Source organism: Nuphar pumila, chromosome 16 (genome assembly GCF_984573655.1).
Source record: "Nuphar pumila chromosome 16, dmNupPumi1.hap1.1, whole genome shotgun sequence".
NCBI classification, from domain to species: Eukaryota; Viridiplantae; Streptophyta; class Magnoliopsida; order Nymphaeales; family Nymphaeaceae; genus Nuphar; species Nuphar pumila.
The window spans coordinates 3,755,836-3,773,881 of NC_143264.1; the positions used below are offsets into that span (position 1 = coordinate 3,755,836).

Consider the following 18,046-nt stretch of genomic DNA (forward strand, 5'->3'; position numbering starts at 1 on the left):
AATGTCCGCATCCACGTGTATTGTGTTACCATGGACACCCCCACCAAAATGGTGAGTACCCATGACAGCTCAAAGGGTTTGTGTAGCCAGAAATGTGAGGTCCATACTTGGAACTAAGGGCAAAAGGTCGACATTTAAATGGAATTTTCCCAAGAAATTAACGAACTAGTAAAAAGAAAAAGAAAATATCCCGAAAAAGAATGGATGTAAACCTCAATTGCAGAGCACAACCTCATAAGTACACCTTAAAAAAAAGGTGTATGGACTAATTTGTTTCCATTTTCTTTTGTGGATCTATCTCAACTCTTTCACTAAACGAAATAATTTAATTTCCGACAAACTAAAATTAATTACATTTTGTTCCTTTTCTTCCGGCCGGCCTTAGCCTTCTTTCTTCAAGGTAGTATTGTATGAATCTAAAGAATTCAAAAAAGGGCCAGCTTGCACAAGCCACACATCAAGTATGGATGAGCACTGCATGCATGTTTTTAGTCTGTGTCTGGATCACCTTCAACGATGTCTGGAAGACTCTCTGAATCAGATGACAATGCCACGGTTTCTGTGCTGTGCAACGAAGAAAATCTGGTGAAAAATGGGCTGTCTTCAGCAGAAATATCTGCAATTCCAGCTGAGACTGAATCTTCTTTTGATGGTGATGCCACTGGTTTTACTAGCTCAGATTCCTTAAACAGCCCACCTGCATTTTCAGCTGAAGTGTCTTTTTCCATATGCACCACCACTTCTTCCGGTTCATGGCCCTCTAGCTCCTGAAATGTGCTCTTACCCATACCATCCGCACCACCACTCACCCGCATTTCTTGTATCAGAACTGAGCTACCATTTCTGGTGTCTTCCTTCAAAATTTCCTTCTCTGATCTGACAACCGAGCAGGGCTCCAACGTACCAACTCTATCAAGATTAACAGTTAGACGTTCAGTCAGACCATCCACTTGGACTGTCTGTCTGTCTTCAGCAGTGTCGGTTTCTTCCATATTTGCCAACCAACCAAGACATAACTTGTCATCTGGATAAATATCACCCACATCAACTGGGAGTTTCGGCTTACCGGTTTTTGAGATGTTTGGGTAGTCCACTCTGGGGCTGCCCATTTTGTCTCCTACCCCATTTTCATTAACTGCTAAATGAAACCTCTGGTTTAAGCCACCAATGCCTGTGTTATTACTAATTAGAGATGAGGATGGCATTAACTGAAGGGAACGTGGATGAATAAGAGGCTCTAAAGCCAGAAGAGCATGTGCACAGAAATCTGCAAGTTTTGTCCCAGCCTCTTGCTTGCCTGCGACCATCAACATTTTAACAAATAAGATTTCTCTTCAATGTGCATGCCAACAATCACAATTCTTCTAGTTGACCAAGACCCAGTAAATACAGCAGAAACCCTGAATAAAATGTATTTTCCTTCATAAAACATTTATTGTAAATTCAACCAACTGCTGCACTTGTTTAGATGAATTTCTGTGAGTTCTTGTAAACTAATATATGGCTGAGGATGAAGCAGATAATATTTAGTATTGTCATCACAAGCAAAAAGATTAAATTCTCAATGTAATATACTGTAAATCAAATGCAAAAGGATAACCTTTACGGAAAAGTGCGAGGCTTTGTGATAAATATGGAGGCCTGTGAGAGCATGGAGAAAGCAAAGAAGCCAACAGTGCTTGAAGTGCAGCAAGCTGAAAATCTGCTCGACCAAAATTTGTTTCATCCTCCATAACAATGTTGTGGTCCTCATATGACCAGCCTTCCTCACAGGCACTGGTCGCTACGTGTATCAAAAGAAGATCAACCTTTGGTCTCCAGCTGTGTGAATGTAAAGAACCACCCTGGTATAATCAAGTAGCAATGGTAGTTTCAGCAAAAGCATTGTTTGCCCCTATAACAAACACAGCATAAAGAGAAGGATAATGAAATTGAGAGATAAAAATCTATTATCACGTTACTTTCTCTGTGTCATATTTTTGAATTCTCATCTCGTCAAACTGTCCCCTCAGCATTCACGGAATATCAGAAACTCTTTCTAGCATTTTAACTAACCAATTTGCCGAAATATCTTTGAAAACGGTTATCCACACTACAAGGAACTTAAATTCTGCCGAAAAAAATGAAAGACTATAACTACACAAAACAATCCTTCAAATGACACAAACATTTTTTCCTTTTTCACAAAATAAGCAGATAAAATTAGGTGCCGCCAAATGACCATGGAACTGTAACATAAACCTGCAAAGGTCAATAAAGAGGAGAGTATACCAAGAAGCATATAAAAAAGACTACAAACGGTTGATATATTACAAAATTCTGATGCATGGTGTAACAATGAAGGGAAAAAGCTTTTTCCTTTCATAATATTCATAATTAAGGCAGATTTGAGCCAATACTTTGAAAATTACCATGCTTTTATCATGGCAACTTAAAAAGTCAATAAAATGCAAAAAATGCTATTTTCAAAATATCATAATCTTATTGTTGTATCAACCCAATGTTAACACTGTGCTAAGATGTTTATCTTTTTCACTATGAATTTATATGTGCCTTTATTTTTTAAAATATAATAAATATATCTAGATGTTTTTGAGAGATTCTCTCAAGCCACATGATTCTCATGACAACAAAATCCCTTATAATGAGATTTGAGACATGGCAATGAAAAGAAGATTTCATGGCTGACATTGAGTCACATACTATTAGATTCATGGGACCTTTTGCAATACAAGGAAATTTTTACTATGGTAAACTTCAAGATGCCTCATTCAAGCAATGACAAACCTATGATTCCTCATAAATGAGGAAATCAACAGATCAGAAACAACCTAACACCTAGAACCAAAGAAAGACTGTTTAAGATGCATACCACAGTAAGAAGGGCTTCTACTGCTTGAAGAGCAAAAATCTGCACAGAGAAAGGAATCTTTGGACAATTACTCGAAACTTCAGCTTCAATTCCACTTGAGTTATCCTCAGGGGATCCAGAAACATGCTTCCTCTTTCCTCTCCTAGAGGCTTTTGATGCCCCAGTTCCATGTTTTGAAGAGTGTACTTGAGAAGGGATGGATCCCTGTGCTTGAAAACCAATATCCAGATCCCTAGATGCATTATCAATTACATCATTGGCAAGATACAGAGCCATTCCTGATCAAAATCAGAACTTCTAAGTTAGTATAAGTTCTTATTTTTCTTAAACATAAAGATACAAGGTACTGTGGTACAAGCTATACTCCACCAGCAAAAAAGCAATTAGAACATTTGAACTATGTGATGCTTTAAAGGAAGACCTAACATAACGAAGAAAATATGCAATAAACAAGTCATAACAACTCAGCAATTCCCATTTTTTGTCAAACTTTCTGTTCCAAAAAGTGTAAAAGAATGTCTGAGCTCAAAATTTCCTGTTTGAATCGAAAACGAGATTACATGATTTCAAATTCTGAGGCTCGAACAGGCACCACAACTGATGACTTTGATTTAAAGTATGAGACTCCATAAACTAGCCAACTCAAAGAATAGTTCAAAAATGAATTGAAATAAACATCAAACAGAGATCAAATGAAAACTTATGATGTCATCAGAAAGAGCTGTAAAAACATTGACAGTGACAAGTTACCCAATACTGTAGCAGAAACTGAATCTACTATGTCTAAAATGCGGCCAGAGCTTCTTGCTAGATTCTCAATAAAACTTGATGGTTCTGAACACTACGAGAAGAAAATATTTTAAGTATGATATGGTTTTCAGTTTTCTCATACAACTGGACACTAAAAAAAAAGGAGAGCCAAAAAAGAGTTTCATTGATAACCTGATATTTCAAGAATAGTTGGGGCTCTGGACATTACTAAAATTCTAATGCATATTTTTCGGATGTTTCCATGCCCAATATGTTTTATTAATTCACTTAGCACGAATTTTATTTTCATTATGCAAATGATGCTAGAAATGTGTTATTCATGGAATAGCTGGACTAGTTCAAACAGTTAGGAAATATGTAATAATGATGCGTATTTGTCCTCAGCATACTCGAGCATACTTGTAGGATTGTTTGTTGTATTTATTCCTTTCTCATTTTATCTTGTATTCTAGGTATACTAGACGTATACCTATAGTGTATTGTGTATTTTAGATTTGGTATACTCAAGGTATACCCGTTAGGATTAGTTTACATATACCTAGTGTATACTTTTAGGCTAGTATTATTTTTTTTCTTTTATTTATTCTACTTCTATTATTTTATTTTGGTAATCATTAAGATGACCAATCTCATCCTTTATGGTCATTTTCTTTTGACCAGCTAGTTGTTGGGCTATAGCCTACCGGCTAGTTGGAGGTCCAACAAACCGTTAGGCAAAATAAGTGTGTGTGCCATGTAAATGGGAGAGTGATGGGTGTGTTAGCATAATGTGTGTCAAGTGTGTATGATCATGTATGTATGTATGAGTGTGAGTTTAATGAGAATGGGTTTTGTATATATCCATGTTTTGAACAATTAATAAAAGACATTATTATTATTTTTGTTTTGTTATTTTTTCTTTGCTAAAATGCATCATTATCTTTTCTCCTGTGCCTCAGATTCCGTGCCATTTCATGACACAAACATTCTAATGCAGCAGCTACCTAAGCGAGCAAAACTATAAAAAGAATATTTTAAATTTGGCGACCATCCTCTAGAAAAAAAGTTATTAAACACAATGTTTTGGCAGTCTTGCACACATCAAAGCAGTGTCAGTAAGAATAAGAGATACGAAAGATTAGGGCCGTACCCACGTTCATGGAGATGAGTAAAGTTTTTGCAATTGTGTAAAGCTTGACTCTAATGGAAGGCAACAAAAACCTCCTGAAATAATTTTGGAGAAGCCGTACAATCTTCCCAGCAGCAGGTAGCAATTGACTGCACAAGAACTAATTGTTAGGAAAGATAATGTGCGGTGTTAAATGATACCCAACATGTCAACTAGCATGTCTGAACATGCACATGCACAAATGAAGAAAGAAAATGTGGCATTAGACTAAACAACTCCAAATACACCTTTATGAACTACAGTTTTTAAGGATGAATTGGACTATGGACGGTATTAACTCAAAGCAGACAGTCTTAGATGATTAACAGATACATTTCCAATACCTACAAGCAAAAAACATAGAAAGAAGAAGATGACTAACTATAAATCCTGGTGGCATAAGGTAGTGCATGAGGCATAGCATGTTGACATGCTCTAACTTTCCCCCCTTGAACAAATGATGAGTGAAGAAATGTTCCTGGTAATTTATAAAGAACAAAATTTTCACATTTGGGATTCAATAGACTCCTCAGGATCTGAAAAGATATGAAGTAAAGAACATGTGTAACGGAGTGTTGGCACCTTCCTCTTTGTGTTTGTTCGCAAAAGACACTTGATCTGAAATGGATCATGTCAGATGTTGTCATGTGAATGGTTTAGATGCTTTTGTCCAAAGTCACAATCTTATTCTCAGGATATTCTTGGCAAGTGAATATCCCTGGATAATTTGGAAAATTATGTTTTTTTAAATCTCGAAAAAATCTCATCAAATAAAGAAATGCTAAAAATAATAGTTCTTAATTGCAAGAAATCTAGAGAATGCAAACTCCAAAGGATGTATCTGTAAAATACCAAAAAAATGGACGCTAGTGAATTCTCCAAATGATAATGACCACCATGTGTTCACAGAGAAAACAGTAACAAAGTTGTGACTCACCTGCGGACCCCTTTGATGATTGCATGTAGCAAATCCAAGCAATTCAGGTGCAACACAGGGAGATCAGAAAAGATAAACTCTAGCTGAGTAATGGCCATAACTGGCATCGAAGCATAGCAGTTATTACCATCCAGTGAGAGCACTCTTTCGACGAGTGAAAGCAGAGAGTGCATAGGGACAGTGACCTGACAACATTGAAACAAAATCACTGTAGATCTTAATCCACAATAAACATAAGGGCAAAGGAGGAAATGGCCTTGCATGAAATTCACAGGACCACAATATTAAACAAACAATATGTTGGCCTACCTGGACATGATAAGGACTGGTAAGCATTGAAATACAACACTTCATCAATGAGCAAACATGAGGAATATGAAGTTTGCCAAACTTGTCTTTTGGTTGTTCATCTGAGTAACCACCCAAGGGAGGAGGGGGATCTTTTCCTGGTTCAACCAAGAGATTGATAGCATTCAAGCCTTTGTTTGCTGCATTAGAAACAAGAATTAGCTCTATTTAACACAAGGCTTCACAAACATATAAATATAAAGCATTTGTATCAATTACCATCTTCAAAGCCTTGAAAAATATAATTCAAATTTGTATTGATTGATATCAAAAGCTTCGTCATCATCTGGGACCAGCTAGCAACATCACCCCTTGCCCTCGGAAGGAAAGCCAGTAATTGGGCAAACATCTAAAAGTATACATGAAAAACCAAGTATTTAATGTAAAAGCTTAACTATCCAAAAGGAAAAGAACAATACACATAAAAATCCTGTCTGCAAAAAAAGGGACTGCGAAAAATTTTTATAACAGTGAATATTTCAAAACAAAGTTTGACAAAGTCAAACCATCTATGGAGTCGACCATTTAGTCCCTGAGAAGACAGTGCTATTAAAATAACAAAACCGATAGATGCAGGTTAGTTTCCCATGGTTCACACCTTAGATAAAGCCAAGCTTGAATTTCTGAACAAGAGGGTTGCGACAACAGCCTCAGCCTGTGACAGTACATCATCCAAACTAATATGACAATTCTTTCACAAATTTAAACATTTTAATTTTGAATGGCGCATAATAACCCAATACTATCCAATTGAAACAATCAATAGGTGAAATGAAAAAAACTAAAATTGATTTCTTAATTAGTTTAGAAATAAGCTACTATGCAAAGAAAAAAAATCCTAATGGAGAAAAACTTTTTGAAAGCTACTAGAAAACAAATTTTGTGTTTATAAATCCAGATTATTGACAGTTATACAAAATATATCCCCAAACACTATAAATCTTCCTTCAAGCAAATTGTCAAATAGATTGACACAGGCAAGAAGCCATTAAGTTGACATAATGCTTTAATATTTCATATATGAAAGTCCATAGAGAACAAGTTGAGGTTCAAGCGTTGTCTCTAAGGAACAACTCAGAAAAAGTCATAATGAACATTCCAAGGGAGTGAAAGAAATTTGCACTCACACTATCATAGTGACGATGAAAAGATGACGGAAACAAAGTTAACAGGTTACAAAGAAGACCAGCAGCCGCTTCCTGCAAAAGGTTAATACTATAAGAACACGAGTAGTCCATGTAACTCCTAAAAAGAAGAGTCAAACAACATACATATTAAAAGAGGCAAAAGCAAATCATTTGGACAGTCAAACCACTCAATGCACTTCCACTAAAAATACTCGGTTTGGGACTAATTAACACTATATAACTACACAAGTCTGCAGCAAAGCACTCATCAAAATAAAAAGCTCGTGAGCTGGATTTTATTACATGCTGATCTTTCTTATAAGACTATTAAGATAGCAACCACTACATGTTGTTCAAAACATAAAGGAAGAGAGAGACATACAAAGAATGGGTCCTTAATGACATAGACACTGGCAACTTAGATTGTGATTTGCTATGTCACATGGGCATGCCTAGGGTTACCGGAAGCACCATACGACTTGAGAAAGCGCGCTTCTCCGAAGCACGAAACGTGGCGCTTCTGATTAAACGGGAATGAAGTGTGCTTCCCAATTACTGGGAAACTCACTTCCCCTTCTTTTTTCATTTTTTTCTGTTTTTTCTTCTTGTTTTTTTATACTTTTTCTTTTTTTCGCTTCCCCCACGCTTCCTAGGTCGCTTCCTAGTTCGCTCTTAAGTCCTCCCGCACTTCCCGCTTCCTAAAATTTTGGAAGTGCGAACTCACCAGGGTCGTCCATTGCTGATGATGGACGACCCACTATGCACAGCGTCTGTGCGTACAAGAAGGTCTTTAGTGTCAGTCGCAACCCCTGCCTAAAGGTCATTTTAATGGCAAAAACAAATGTGTGTGTTCCGAATGTGTGTAGGCTCACGTAGACACCTAAGGGTGTAGGAAACTACTATATATATATATATATATGTTACCACACTTCCCATATATCTAAAAAGTATATCAGTTAAAGACCAATCACATAGCTTCCAATTGTAAAGGGAATTATTCAATAAATACTATAACACTTTAGACTTCTACATATTCAACAAAAACAAGCAGTCGCTTTTTCTCTGTTTTGCTAAAAGGTCTTGATTTTATATTTTAGGTTAAGGAGCTTGGAATCCATAAATCAATATCAGAGTGGCAGATATGACTTTAGCAAAAGCAACATGCTACTAAAAAATGTGTCAAACAATGGGCACAGAAATCAAAAAAAGAAAAATAGAGGGGAGCGAGAGATAATTGGAAAGAATCTTGCTAACCAATACGTCATCTTCTGAACCATCTTGTGTTAACAGTTGCAGAACCAAAGGAATAAGTTTGCTTGACAGGAAAGCTCCCTCTTTCTTAGAGTTTGGAAAACTGTAAAGCCTATTATCATAAACACCACGAAGTAATGTCAGAACCAAGTCCTGAACCAATTGATTAGCGAAGGGAATCAACAACAATAAGGAACTATATTCCTACATACACACAAAGGATAGTGTAGATGCACATACCACAAATATAGTACCAAGGAGCAGAAACTTGTAAGTACTAAAACAATCAAATTGCAACTGTAAAAATAATCAGTTCATCTAAATTTCTGGATGTGAAGCATGTTTGATACTAAATGTACCATGACTCATTTTGTACATATGTACGACATATGTTCTTATATGTTGGCATGTGCACTTTTTTATGTATTAAGAAACGCCCATTGAAAATCAGTAAATTCCAAAAAACAATATTTTGTTGGATTCCAAGCAGTAATAATTATATAATTTAAAAACAATCCATAAATGTCGAGCGCAACAATTTTTCTTTCCATTCACATCAAGTTAGTATCATTTTTTGGATTGAACAAAACCAAATGTTCCCTCTTCTGTTTTTCCATTAACACAAAAGCAAATGTTAGATCCAAGAAAAAGTTGGATATTCCGTAGCTCTGGTGCTTTATCTCTGATTCTCTGGTATGATTTTGGATTTAAGTATCTAAGAGTTGGTCATTTACTATGCCGTCCAGATTTTGGCCTCAAGATTTGTTCCAGTGCATCATGAAGGTTTTACTCAGAAAAGAACATGTAATGATAAAGGCCTTCGTGCATTTCCCTTCATCAATAAGTTCATAACAAGCATAACAATATGTATTAAAGAGGAAGCAAATGTACCAAATGTACTTTCACATTCTCTCGCTATAAAAGAAGGAAAAACGGTGCATAACTTTCAGCTTAATGACTCCTCTCTAGTCATAACTGACAAGTACACTCTTCTATACTTCAGAGCAGATTTCTGTGAGGTTTCTTGCCAGTTGTATAAAAAGAGTAAGCATGATAAACAGACCATGGAGACTCAGTATCATGATTATGTGGCCTTGGAATCAAGTCCAACCAGGGCTAAAAGCCTGCTTGCATAGTGGGAGAAGAAAAGCAAAATTAGTAAAAGAAATAAATAGTAGAACACATAAAAAATGTGCAAACATTACAAAAAGATTATGAATGAAAGCACACCTCCAAAACAATACAAAATAAATATTGACTGACGGATATATCACATCATTGATACCACAAAATGAGGACAAGTGCAGTGGCATATAACAAGCAAGATAAATAAGAACCTCGTAAGTAGGTCTGATAATGCTGCACAAGAAGCCACTTTGATAAAATGAGAGTCTGACTGAGGCTGCATAGCAAGACAAAAAATATCATTACCAAACAACTTTCTCAAATAACATGTAAAAGGGACAGATATTAAGCCAAAAAGAATCAATGCAACGCATTCATAATAACATCATTCAAGATAGTATGGACATATAAAACAAGGTTTTTGTCCCCCCCCCCACCGCCACCTTTTTTTCTTGAGGACACCCAGAAGCTTAATATTCCAAGCAGGCAGAACAAAGTTCACATTTATTTTATTATATTATTTAGATAAATGTTTGCGATATTACATCATAACAATTGTTATCAGTGGAACCATCAAATTGGTGATTGTGAACCTCGTGCAAAAATAGTAGATCATTAGTTGGATGTGCTACATTGTTGAAAATACTAGCTTTGTTCATGTACAAAGATGTAAATATGCATGCAGGTGTTACTCATAGTCCTATCAATATATATGATTATCGACCGTAGTTTAGGCATGGAAATTATTGTAGATTGAACCCTAATGAAGAGGAGGACAGCCTTATGTAATATAGCTTTTGTTTGAAGAGTAACAAGAAACATGCTGAACTCCTGCATATCAGTGTTCTTCCTTCCATTGCAGCAGTTCATGAATGGAGGAGATCATCTAGAAGCAACAATTTTTTAGTGTGATACAGTGCATAGCTGACATCAGCCATTAATGGAATGCCTAAGGTAGAGATAGGTTATTGGGAATCTTTTTCATTTGTAACTAAAAGAGCTACAGAGGACAAGATTTCACAAACAATTTCGTGCAATTTGGAGTTCTCTACAAGAAGTCGTGATTTTTCATGGTTTTTTGGAACTTTTCTGACAAATAGGGTCTGATTCACAAAATCTTAAATCCTGGATTATTTCCAAGTTATTTTCTGCCCTAGATTGGATCTATTTAGGCTGCTTTCACCTAGAATCATGATAAAGGCAATGATTTGATGTTTGGAGCTGGTTAGATGTGATGATTCTCGGGCAGGTTCTATAGGGGTCGTAGTTAGAAATTTCAGGGATTTCTGTGTTTTAAATTCCTTTCAGCTTAACATCTATCTGTGATTGCTTTCAGCCTCTCGGGTAGCGTTTGAAATCCTATAGAGGTGTTGATGACCAATTTGATGTGTCGGGCTGAGTTGGGCAGCAATGTCACCATTAATTGGGGTGTGACAAAAAAGGTGGACAGCGTGGTTTGATATGATGAAAAGGCAGGGGAATAGATGTAAAATATGCAAAGATTATGGCATGGTTGTTAGGGTCAAGGATGCTCAGCAGTTAACCAGGCCAAGTTTGAGAAAGCCACATATGCTTAGAACTTTCTAGCTCCAGTATACCAACAAAACAACTAGGCAAGAGAGTACCAGCAGGTTCAAGATCTTAGAGGGCTCAAATAGGAAAGTAAGACTGTGCAAAGCTTTTATTCACAAATGCAGCAAATTTGGGATGTGATAGCACTTATGGATTCAGATCCCCCTTGCACTAGATGTGATGAATGCAAGAATTGCCCAGTGCATAGAAAGAAAAAGTCGAGAGTTATCGAGTTTCTGATGACCTTGAAAACTATGTTTGATAGGACTAAGTATGTGATGTTACATAGAGCTGAGTTCCCTACATTCACTCAGATGTTGAGCAAGCTAATTGCAAAAGAGACTAAAATCAAGTCTTTTGAAGCTAAATCTGTAGATGATATTGTACTTGTGGCAGCAAAGCAAACACATATTCAAGGTGAGTAACATACGCACTAGAGTGGCTCGTCTCGTTGGGACATGGGTACAATGCGATGCCACTATTATAAAAAAATGAGGCATATGGAGATTGCATTTCCTAACTTGAAGAAAAAGTTTAGGACTTCAACGGTAAATACACTTGTAGTTTGCAACTTAACCACCGACAGTATCAATAATAAGTGCAGCCCAGGCTTCTGACTCCTTTATATAGACTCAAATACTAAAGCAAATTTAGCAGCTCCTCGCTCATTCATTTGCATCCACTTCCTCTGCACCTGCAAGCATACCTAGTCCTTGTCCAAGTTAGTTAATAGATTCAGGGGTGTCATGTCACATGACTGCCAATGAGTCTGCCTTAGACAACTATAAGCATCGTCATGGATCCTTTCACATAACTAATGGAGACATCAGGTCAGTATCAAAAGTTGGACCATAAATTTGTCTTCTAACATTAAGAACCAACTAAAGGTTACAAAAGTATACCATGTTCCATCTATTGCGTTGAATTTAATATCAAAAAGTTAGATGATACGTTATAATGTGATGTATTTTCACTTGATGGTTGTGTTGACGGTAGTTAGGGAGGAGGAGTGGGACTAAGCATAGAAGGGGTTGATTGTATTGCTTGACTCGACTGAAGAGTCTGTTTCCACATATTTTTTGTTGTGGTGTTGTTGTGCTAGATCCTTCAGTCCTTTGGCATAGATGCCACGGCCATGTTTCTCAACTCCTGACTTTAGTGCATTTGGTACGTTGATGAGTCAAGAGTTATAGTGTTTAAATCTATGAAGGAGTGTGAGAGTTGCTAATTAGCCAAATGTCATGCATTACCTTTTGATGGTAGTAGTGTGGAGTCATTGCATGTTTTTGATCTTGTATACTCTGATATTTAGCAGCTCTAACCAGTTTTGTCAAAAGGTGGATTCTCGTATTTTGTACCCTTCATAGATGACTGCACAAAATATGCATGGATTTACTTTATAAAAAATAAAAGTGAGTTTTTTGGCATTCTAAAACAATTTTATGCTATGATTAAAACTCAAATTTTTACCTCAATTTAAGATTTTCACTCAAATTCAGGGAGAGAATACATAAGTAATGAACTATAATAAATTCTTGTTAAAAATAGTATCATACACCAAAAGTCTTGTCTCCATACACCAGAACAAATAGTGTTGTTGAGCATAAGAATTGAAGTCAGTTTTTTTGGCATTCTCAAACAGTTTGATGTCTTGGTGGTACTCAGATTCTAAAGGCAGAGTATGCGGATGGAAGAGAGCCTTGTATGGGCTCAAACAAGCACCATGCATGTGGTTTGAGAAGTTCAACATTGTGGTTAGATCTTTCGGCCTTGACCAAAGCTATTATGATCCCGCTTTGTGTGTATCCTCTTTATCTCATGGCAAGTGTATATTACTCCTATGGTGATTACAGGAGATGATGTGCAAAAAGTAGACGCCGAGGATAGCTAATATCATTAAAATGAAAGACCTTAGAAATTTGAAATATTTCCTTGCCTTGGCAGTTGCATACTCAAGGGGGACTTTACTTATCCCCGCATAAGTATACAACTGATCTTGTTGAGAAAGCAAGGCTAGTAGCAGATAATTCTAAGAAAGTTACCTCTCCTATGGAAGCAACTATGAGATTAAGGGCTACAAATAGAGAGGAGCTAGAACACCCAATGATATACAAGTAATTAGTTGAGAGTTCGATATACTTGACTATATCCAAGTCTGATATCATTTATGTACATGTTGTCAGTCAATGTATGAGCTCAACCACATTGGTTCACCTTGTTGTTTTCAGGATTATTAGATATGTGAGAGATACTATGCATTTTGGAATGTTCTTGTCATCATCCTCCACAAACCTTAGAAACATTTGAGATGCAGACTATAGGGGATTCACTCGAGACCACCTCTCTACTTTAAGGTTTTGTGTTATTCTTGGAAGCACTTTGATTTCTTGGAAGAGCAAAAAGCATCAATGAGTTGCTTTACCCACAATTGAGGTAGACTATAGAGTTATGGCTTAGTTACAACTGATATTATTTGGATAAGGTGGCTTTGGGGAGAGTTAGGTGTTTCATTGTGGAAGAACCTCCTTGTATTGTAACAATATGAGTGTCATTCACATTATAAAGGATCGAGAGTTCCACGAGAGGGCCAAGCATATTGAGATAGATTGTCATTTTACTATGAGGGTATATGAGGATGGGATCATATCTTTGGAGCATCTTTTCTTCTCCTCTTTCCTTTCCTTCCTTCATTTCTTCCCTTTCTTCTTTTTCTTTCCTTCTTTCCTTTCCATCCCTTCCCTTCTTCTCTTCCTTCTTTTCCTTTACTTCCTTCCTTTTTTTCTTTTCCTTTCTTTTCCTTCTTCCCCTCCATTCCTTTTTTATATTCATTCTTTCCTATCCTTCCTTTCTTCCCTTTCTTCTTTTCTTTTCCTTCCTTCCTTCCCTTTCTGTAATGATATTATCACGAGATTAAAAATATTGTGATATACTCCGGATATTATCGACTACCTTGAAATAGCCGATAATATCACAATATTTTCAATATATCAGTGACACTGGTCACAACAATGGTGAAGCAATTTCTGAAGATATTATAGGATTTTCTATAAAATCTTAGAAAAACTAGCATAACCTTTTGCATTTAAAAATGAAAAATTAAAAAAACGATAGCATAAAATAAGTTCATAAGTGTTATTTCTACAAAGAAATGTAAAAAGAAGGTAAAAAAATATAAAAGACAGTAAATTAAAAAAGAAACAAGTTATGAAACTGTAGTGATGATATCATTATAGTATAGCTATAGCAGTGCCTTCTCACTATATCAAAATAATATCAAGATAGTTTCTCAAAATATAAGTGATATCTATGCCATATACACATACATGGATATAGCAATGAAAGAGAAACAAATTTTTCCTGCTTCTACATATCTCTTTTGAAGGTACGAAGAACATATTCAAACGAAAAGCAAAGCTGAATGGTGCCATTGCAGCAAAGTAAAATATTACATCAAACATGATGTCACAATATATCAAAATTTCCCTCTTTTGACTCAAATCTATGAGCCTAGATGCATGACTGTCTGAGCATTACAAACCTTATTAAATTCACAAACAAGGCAAGGGAAAATAGATGAAAGAGAGTAAGACAAACATTTTTATGTGTCTAGTCGTAATTGACTTTTTTTATAAGGAGAAACCACTGTTATATAAACGTCCCCTAATTGGCCAAGAGGTGCCACATTTGTTGTGGCCCTATTTCACCAGCTCCGGTGTAGACCTCCAGAGTACTCTGCTGCCCACCAAGGATAGTGTGTGTTGGCTTAAGCCATGCAGCAAAGGATAGACACACAGGGTATCTATCAAACATGCAATGTCCTTCAGGCTTTAACTTAGAACACTTTAAGCCCATCATCTAGTTGTAAATGGTATGGAGCAGAACCACCCAAAAATCATGTTCAACCCGCCATTGTGGCATGATTGTGCTTAGCCATGTGAATCAAATTCACTCAATTATTTGTCATATTGTGGAAATATATACTACATAAGCTGATAGAGATTAATATTTACATAGCAAAAAATTGGACAGGTAAGAGAAATATAAACAGTCAAGTTCATGAATGAAACCTTGAGCAGTAAGAGAAGCTTTTCGAACCAGGATGAATAAGATGTGAGAAACAGGCTTGCACTACACTCTTGGCAAGTTACACCCAGCAAGCTGACGCCAACCCAGCACTTGTCCGGCTACATGATCAAAGGCAAAAAAAAAAGGAGGATCTTCACACTGAACAACTCAAAATCAAAACCATCAAGAGCAAAATATTATCACATTTCTTTGAGTCACCATAACACCAAAAAACTTTATAAAAGCATGAGCAAACACCATTAAACAATCATAGTGATAATCTCAAACCAAAGCACCCAGAGCAACAGAATTAACACATTCTTTGAGTCACCACAAGGGAAAAGAATAAACTTTCTATCAAAACCAACTCCTGTCTTGATTCACTCCTTTGGAAATCAAAAGGGAAATATTTAAAACAAGAATTAACAAGGTGGTAGTACCTTTTTGCTTAAACACAGCGAGATCAAACCATCAATCCATGAATTGATGGCAGATCGCCACTCACTCTCAAGTTTCTGATCGGGTGAACCATCAAAATGCTCCAATAGAAGGCCATGCAATTTGATGGAGGAAATGATAGTTGAGAGCCTCGAAGGATCAGAGAGTGGTGTGTTCTCTTCGAGAAGATGATCAGCGATTAGTGACTGCAGCAGGCACGGTTTCAACTTGGGATACTGCATGCTGCCCAAACACCTAATCAAAGTAAATAAATAAATAAATGATCACAGAAACAATAAACCTGAGTGTTTTCGGAAATTTGTCTGAAACATAAAATGGAGAATTGGAGAAATAGAAGTGAGGAGAAAACAAGGTGAATTTTGTTAGGAAAAGGGGAAAAAAGGTAGGAACCTCGAGTTCTTGCTTTCCCCACACTTTTCCTTCTTCACCATTTTTTTTTATGAAGCGAATGAGAAGTGTCATTTGAGTAATAAAATATTCAAGGGGAGAAGTAAAAACCGTTAAGAAAACCTTTAAAGCAATCATAGAAGTTGGTTGAGGTTTTCCCTCAAACAATTTAAGTGCATCCTAAAAAAAACGATTTCTTTGAAATCAAGAGTAATGATAACTCCAAAAAGTGAAGAAAGCAAAGAATAGAGGACATTAAGAGGAAAAGAACTCAAAACCGGGAGGAATGATGTAAGATTAAGGAATTTGAAGAAAAGGAAAAAAATCAAGAGATAACTACAAGGAGACCACAGATACAAACATGCATACAATTTAAATCAAGGTTTATCATATTATGATCTTCCATCTACTGTGCAGAGTATAACTGCGGAAGATATTTTTTAATGTAGTATATTTAATGATATTAATATTGATGTTTTGGATGAGCAAAAGGTTTGTTGTCAAGCACTAAACGATTAACAAAGATATACTTTTGAGGAGATTATAGGTGCCATCGAACAAAATAAGTTTGTCCTATATTTTGTTTATGGTCTTGCAGGGAATGGTAAGTCCTATTTGTATTCTAAGATTATTACAGTGATGCGCTTTAAAAAATTTATGGTTACTGTCAGGATATCTTTAGGAGTTGCAGCGACCGTCTTACCTGGAGGACGCACAACCTATAATTTTTCCTAGCTATCTGAATTGAATATATCAAGCATACATGCATATAATCTGAAAAAATGAAACACCCCATCTTAACAGCAATCACTGACAAACAAAAGCACTCATAATGCTCGTTTTTTAGATCTCGAAAGAGCAGAATTTTTTTTTATGCGATAGCTTGAATCGGCTGGATGGCAATAAGCAAATCAAATGAAATGAGCTAAAAGAAAACAAAGATACGTTTTCTACATAAGAATTCCAGCTTAGCTCCGTACCTTTAAATCAGCCATAAGCAATGCAAGTAATGTACTAATTAAAATGTCACTGCATCTAGATTACCCACTATGAAAAAAAAATAGAGATGTATAAAAAAAAAAAGGTTTCTCGGGAGCAGTTTATGGGGAGAGTAGGACGGAAACAACATCAGGAGAAAAATAAAAGATATAGAAAACGGAGAGGGGCAAGGAGGAGCTGTGTGTTTTAATCATGTCAAATAAAAAACCAAAATAATGAAAAAAAGAGAAGAGAGAGAGAGATCAGGATGAATCAAACATCAGGTCGCGAGACTCGCGACTCGCGGGAAAGATTCGAGAGAGTGGGCCTGCCTGGCCGTGGAGTCGCGCGGACAGGGCCGGAGCGGTGGAGAGAGTGTGATCACCACAGTGGGCTCGCGGGGAGTCGGGGAGGGCGGAAGGCTTGAGAGAGAGGAGATTAGGGCTTCGTTAGAGAATATATATAGAGAGAGATTAAGGTTACTGTCTCCAGAACAACTTTTTGAATCGAACAACTGTGGGGTTCAATCGCTCCACGCATGAGAACTGGTGGACATTAGTATATTGAATTCCTATATGTAAAAAGTGGTAGGTGCCTGACTGAATAGCCCCCATCACACCCGTTCTCTTAAAAAAGAGCCTTTAGAGATGCTTTTGAAGCGCCACTAAAGGTCTATTTTCTGCCCAGACCTTTAGCGATGCTTCAAAACACCACTAAAGGTAAATTACCTTTAGCAGCACTTTTGAAGCGCCATGTCTAATTTTTCGTTCTGACCTTTAGCAGCGCTTCAAACTAAAAGGTCTTTTTAACATGAGCGCACATTGGGCGTCCATTATATATATATATATATATATATATATATATATATATATATATATATATATATATATATATATATATATATATATATATATATATATATATATATATAGTAATGATAAGTTGTTCATGGAGCACCTACTTTCTTTTGATTGGCATTGATCTTTTGAGATCCAATGACTGTGATG

The 18,046-nt window shown here is 36.4% G+C and overlaps 2 protein-coding genes across 3 annotated transcripts; both read right to left on the bottom strand.

The window, feature by feature from the left end:
• Positions 1-279: 279 nt before the first annotated feature.
• On the bottom strand, positions 280-8,565 carry LOC149812699 (uncharacterized). 2 transcript variants are annotated; one of them, XM_089991929.1, is made up of 5 exons: positions 8,457-8,565; positions 4,773-4,900; positions 2,873-3,150; positions 1,601-1,844; positions 280-1,297 (listed from the first exon to the last, which is right to left on the bottom strand). In XM_089991929.1, exons 1-5 carry the CDS (start codon positions 8,477-8,479, stop codon positions 489-491), a joined length of 1,482 nt encoding a protein of 493 aa, XP_089848055.1. In that variant the 5' UTR covers positions 8,480-8,565; the 3' UTR covers positions 280-488. The 2 variants fall into 2 exon arrangements, with proteins under 2 accessions (XP_089848055.1, XP_089848056.1); XM_089991930.1 differs by lacking the exon at positions 8,457-8,565 and adding an exon at positions 7,203-7,318.
• A 49-nt stretch (positions 8,566-8,614) lies between these two features.
• On the bottom strand, positions 8,615-17,206 carry LOC149812700 (uncharacterized). Its single transcript, XM_089991931.1, has 3 exons — positions 15,656-17,206; positions 15,218-15,334; positions 8,615-9,855 (listed from the first exon to the last, which is right to left on the bottom strand). Exons 1-3 carry the CDS (start codon positions 15,893-15,895, stop codon positions 9,724-9,726), a joined length of 489 nt encoding a protein of 162 aa, XP_089848057.1. The 5' UTR covers positions 15,896-17,206; the 3' UTR covers positions 8,615-9,723.
• Between the last annotated feature and the right edge of the window lie 840 nt (positions 17,207-18,046).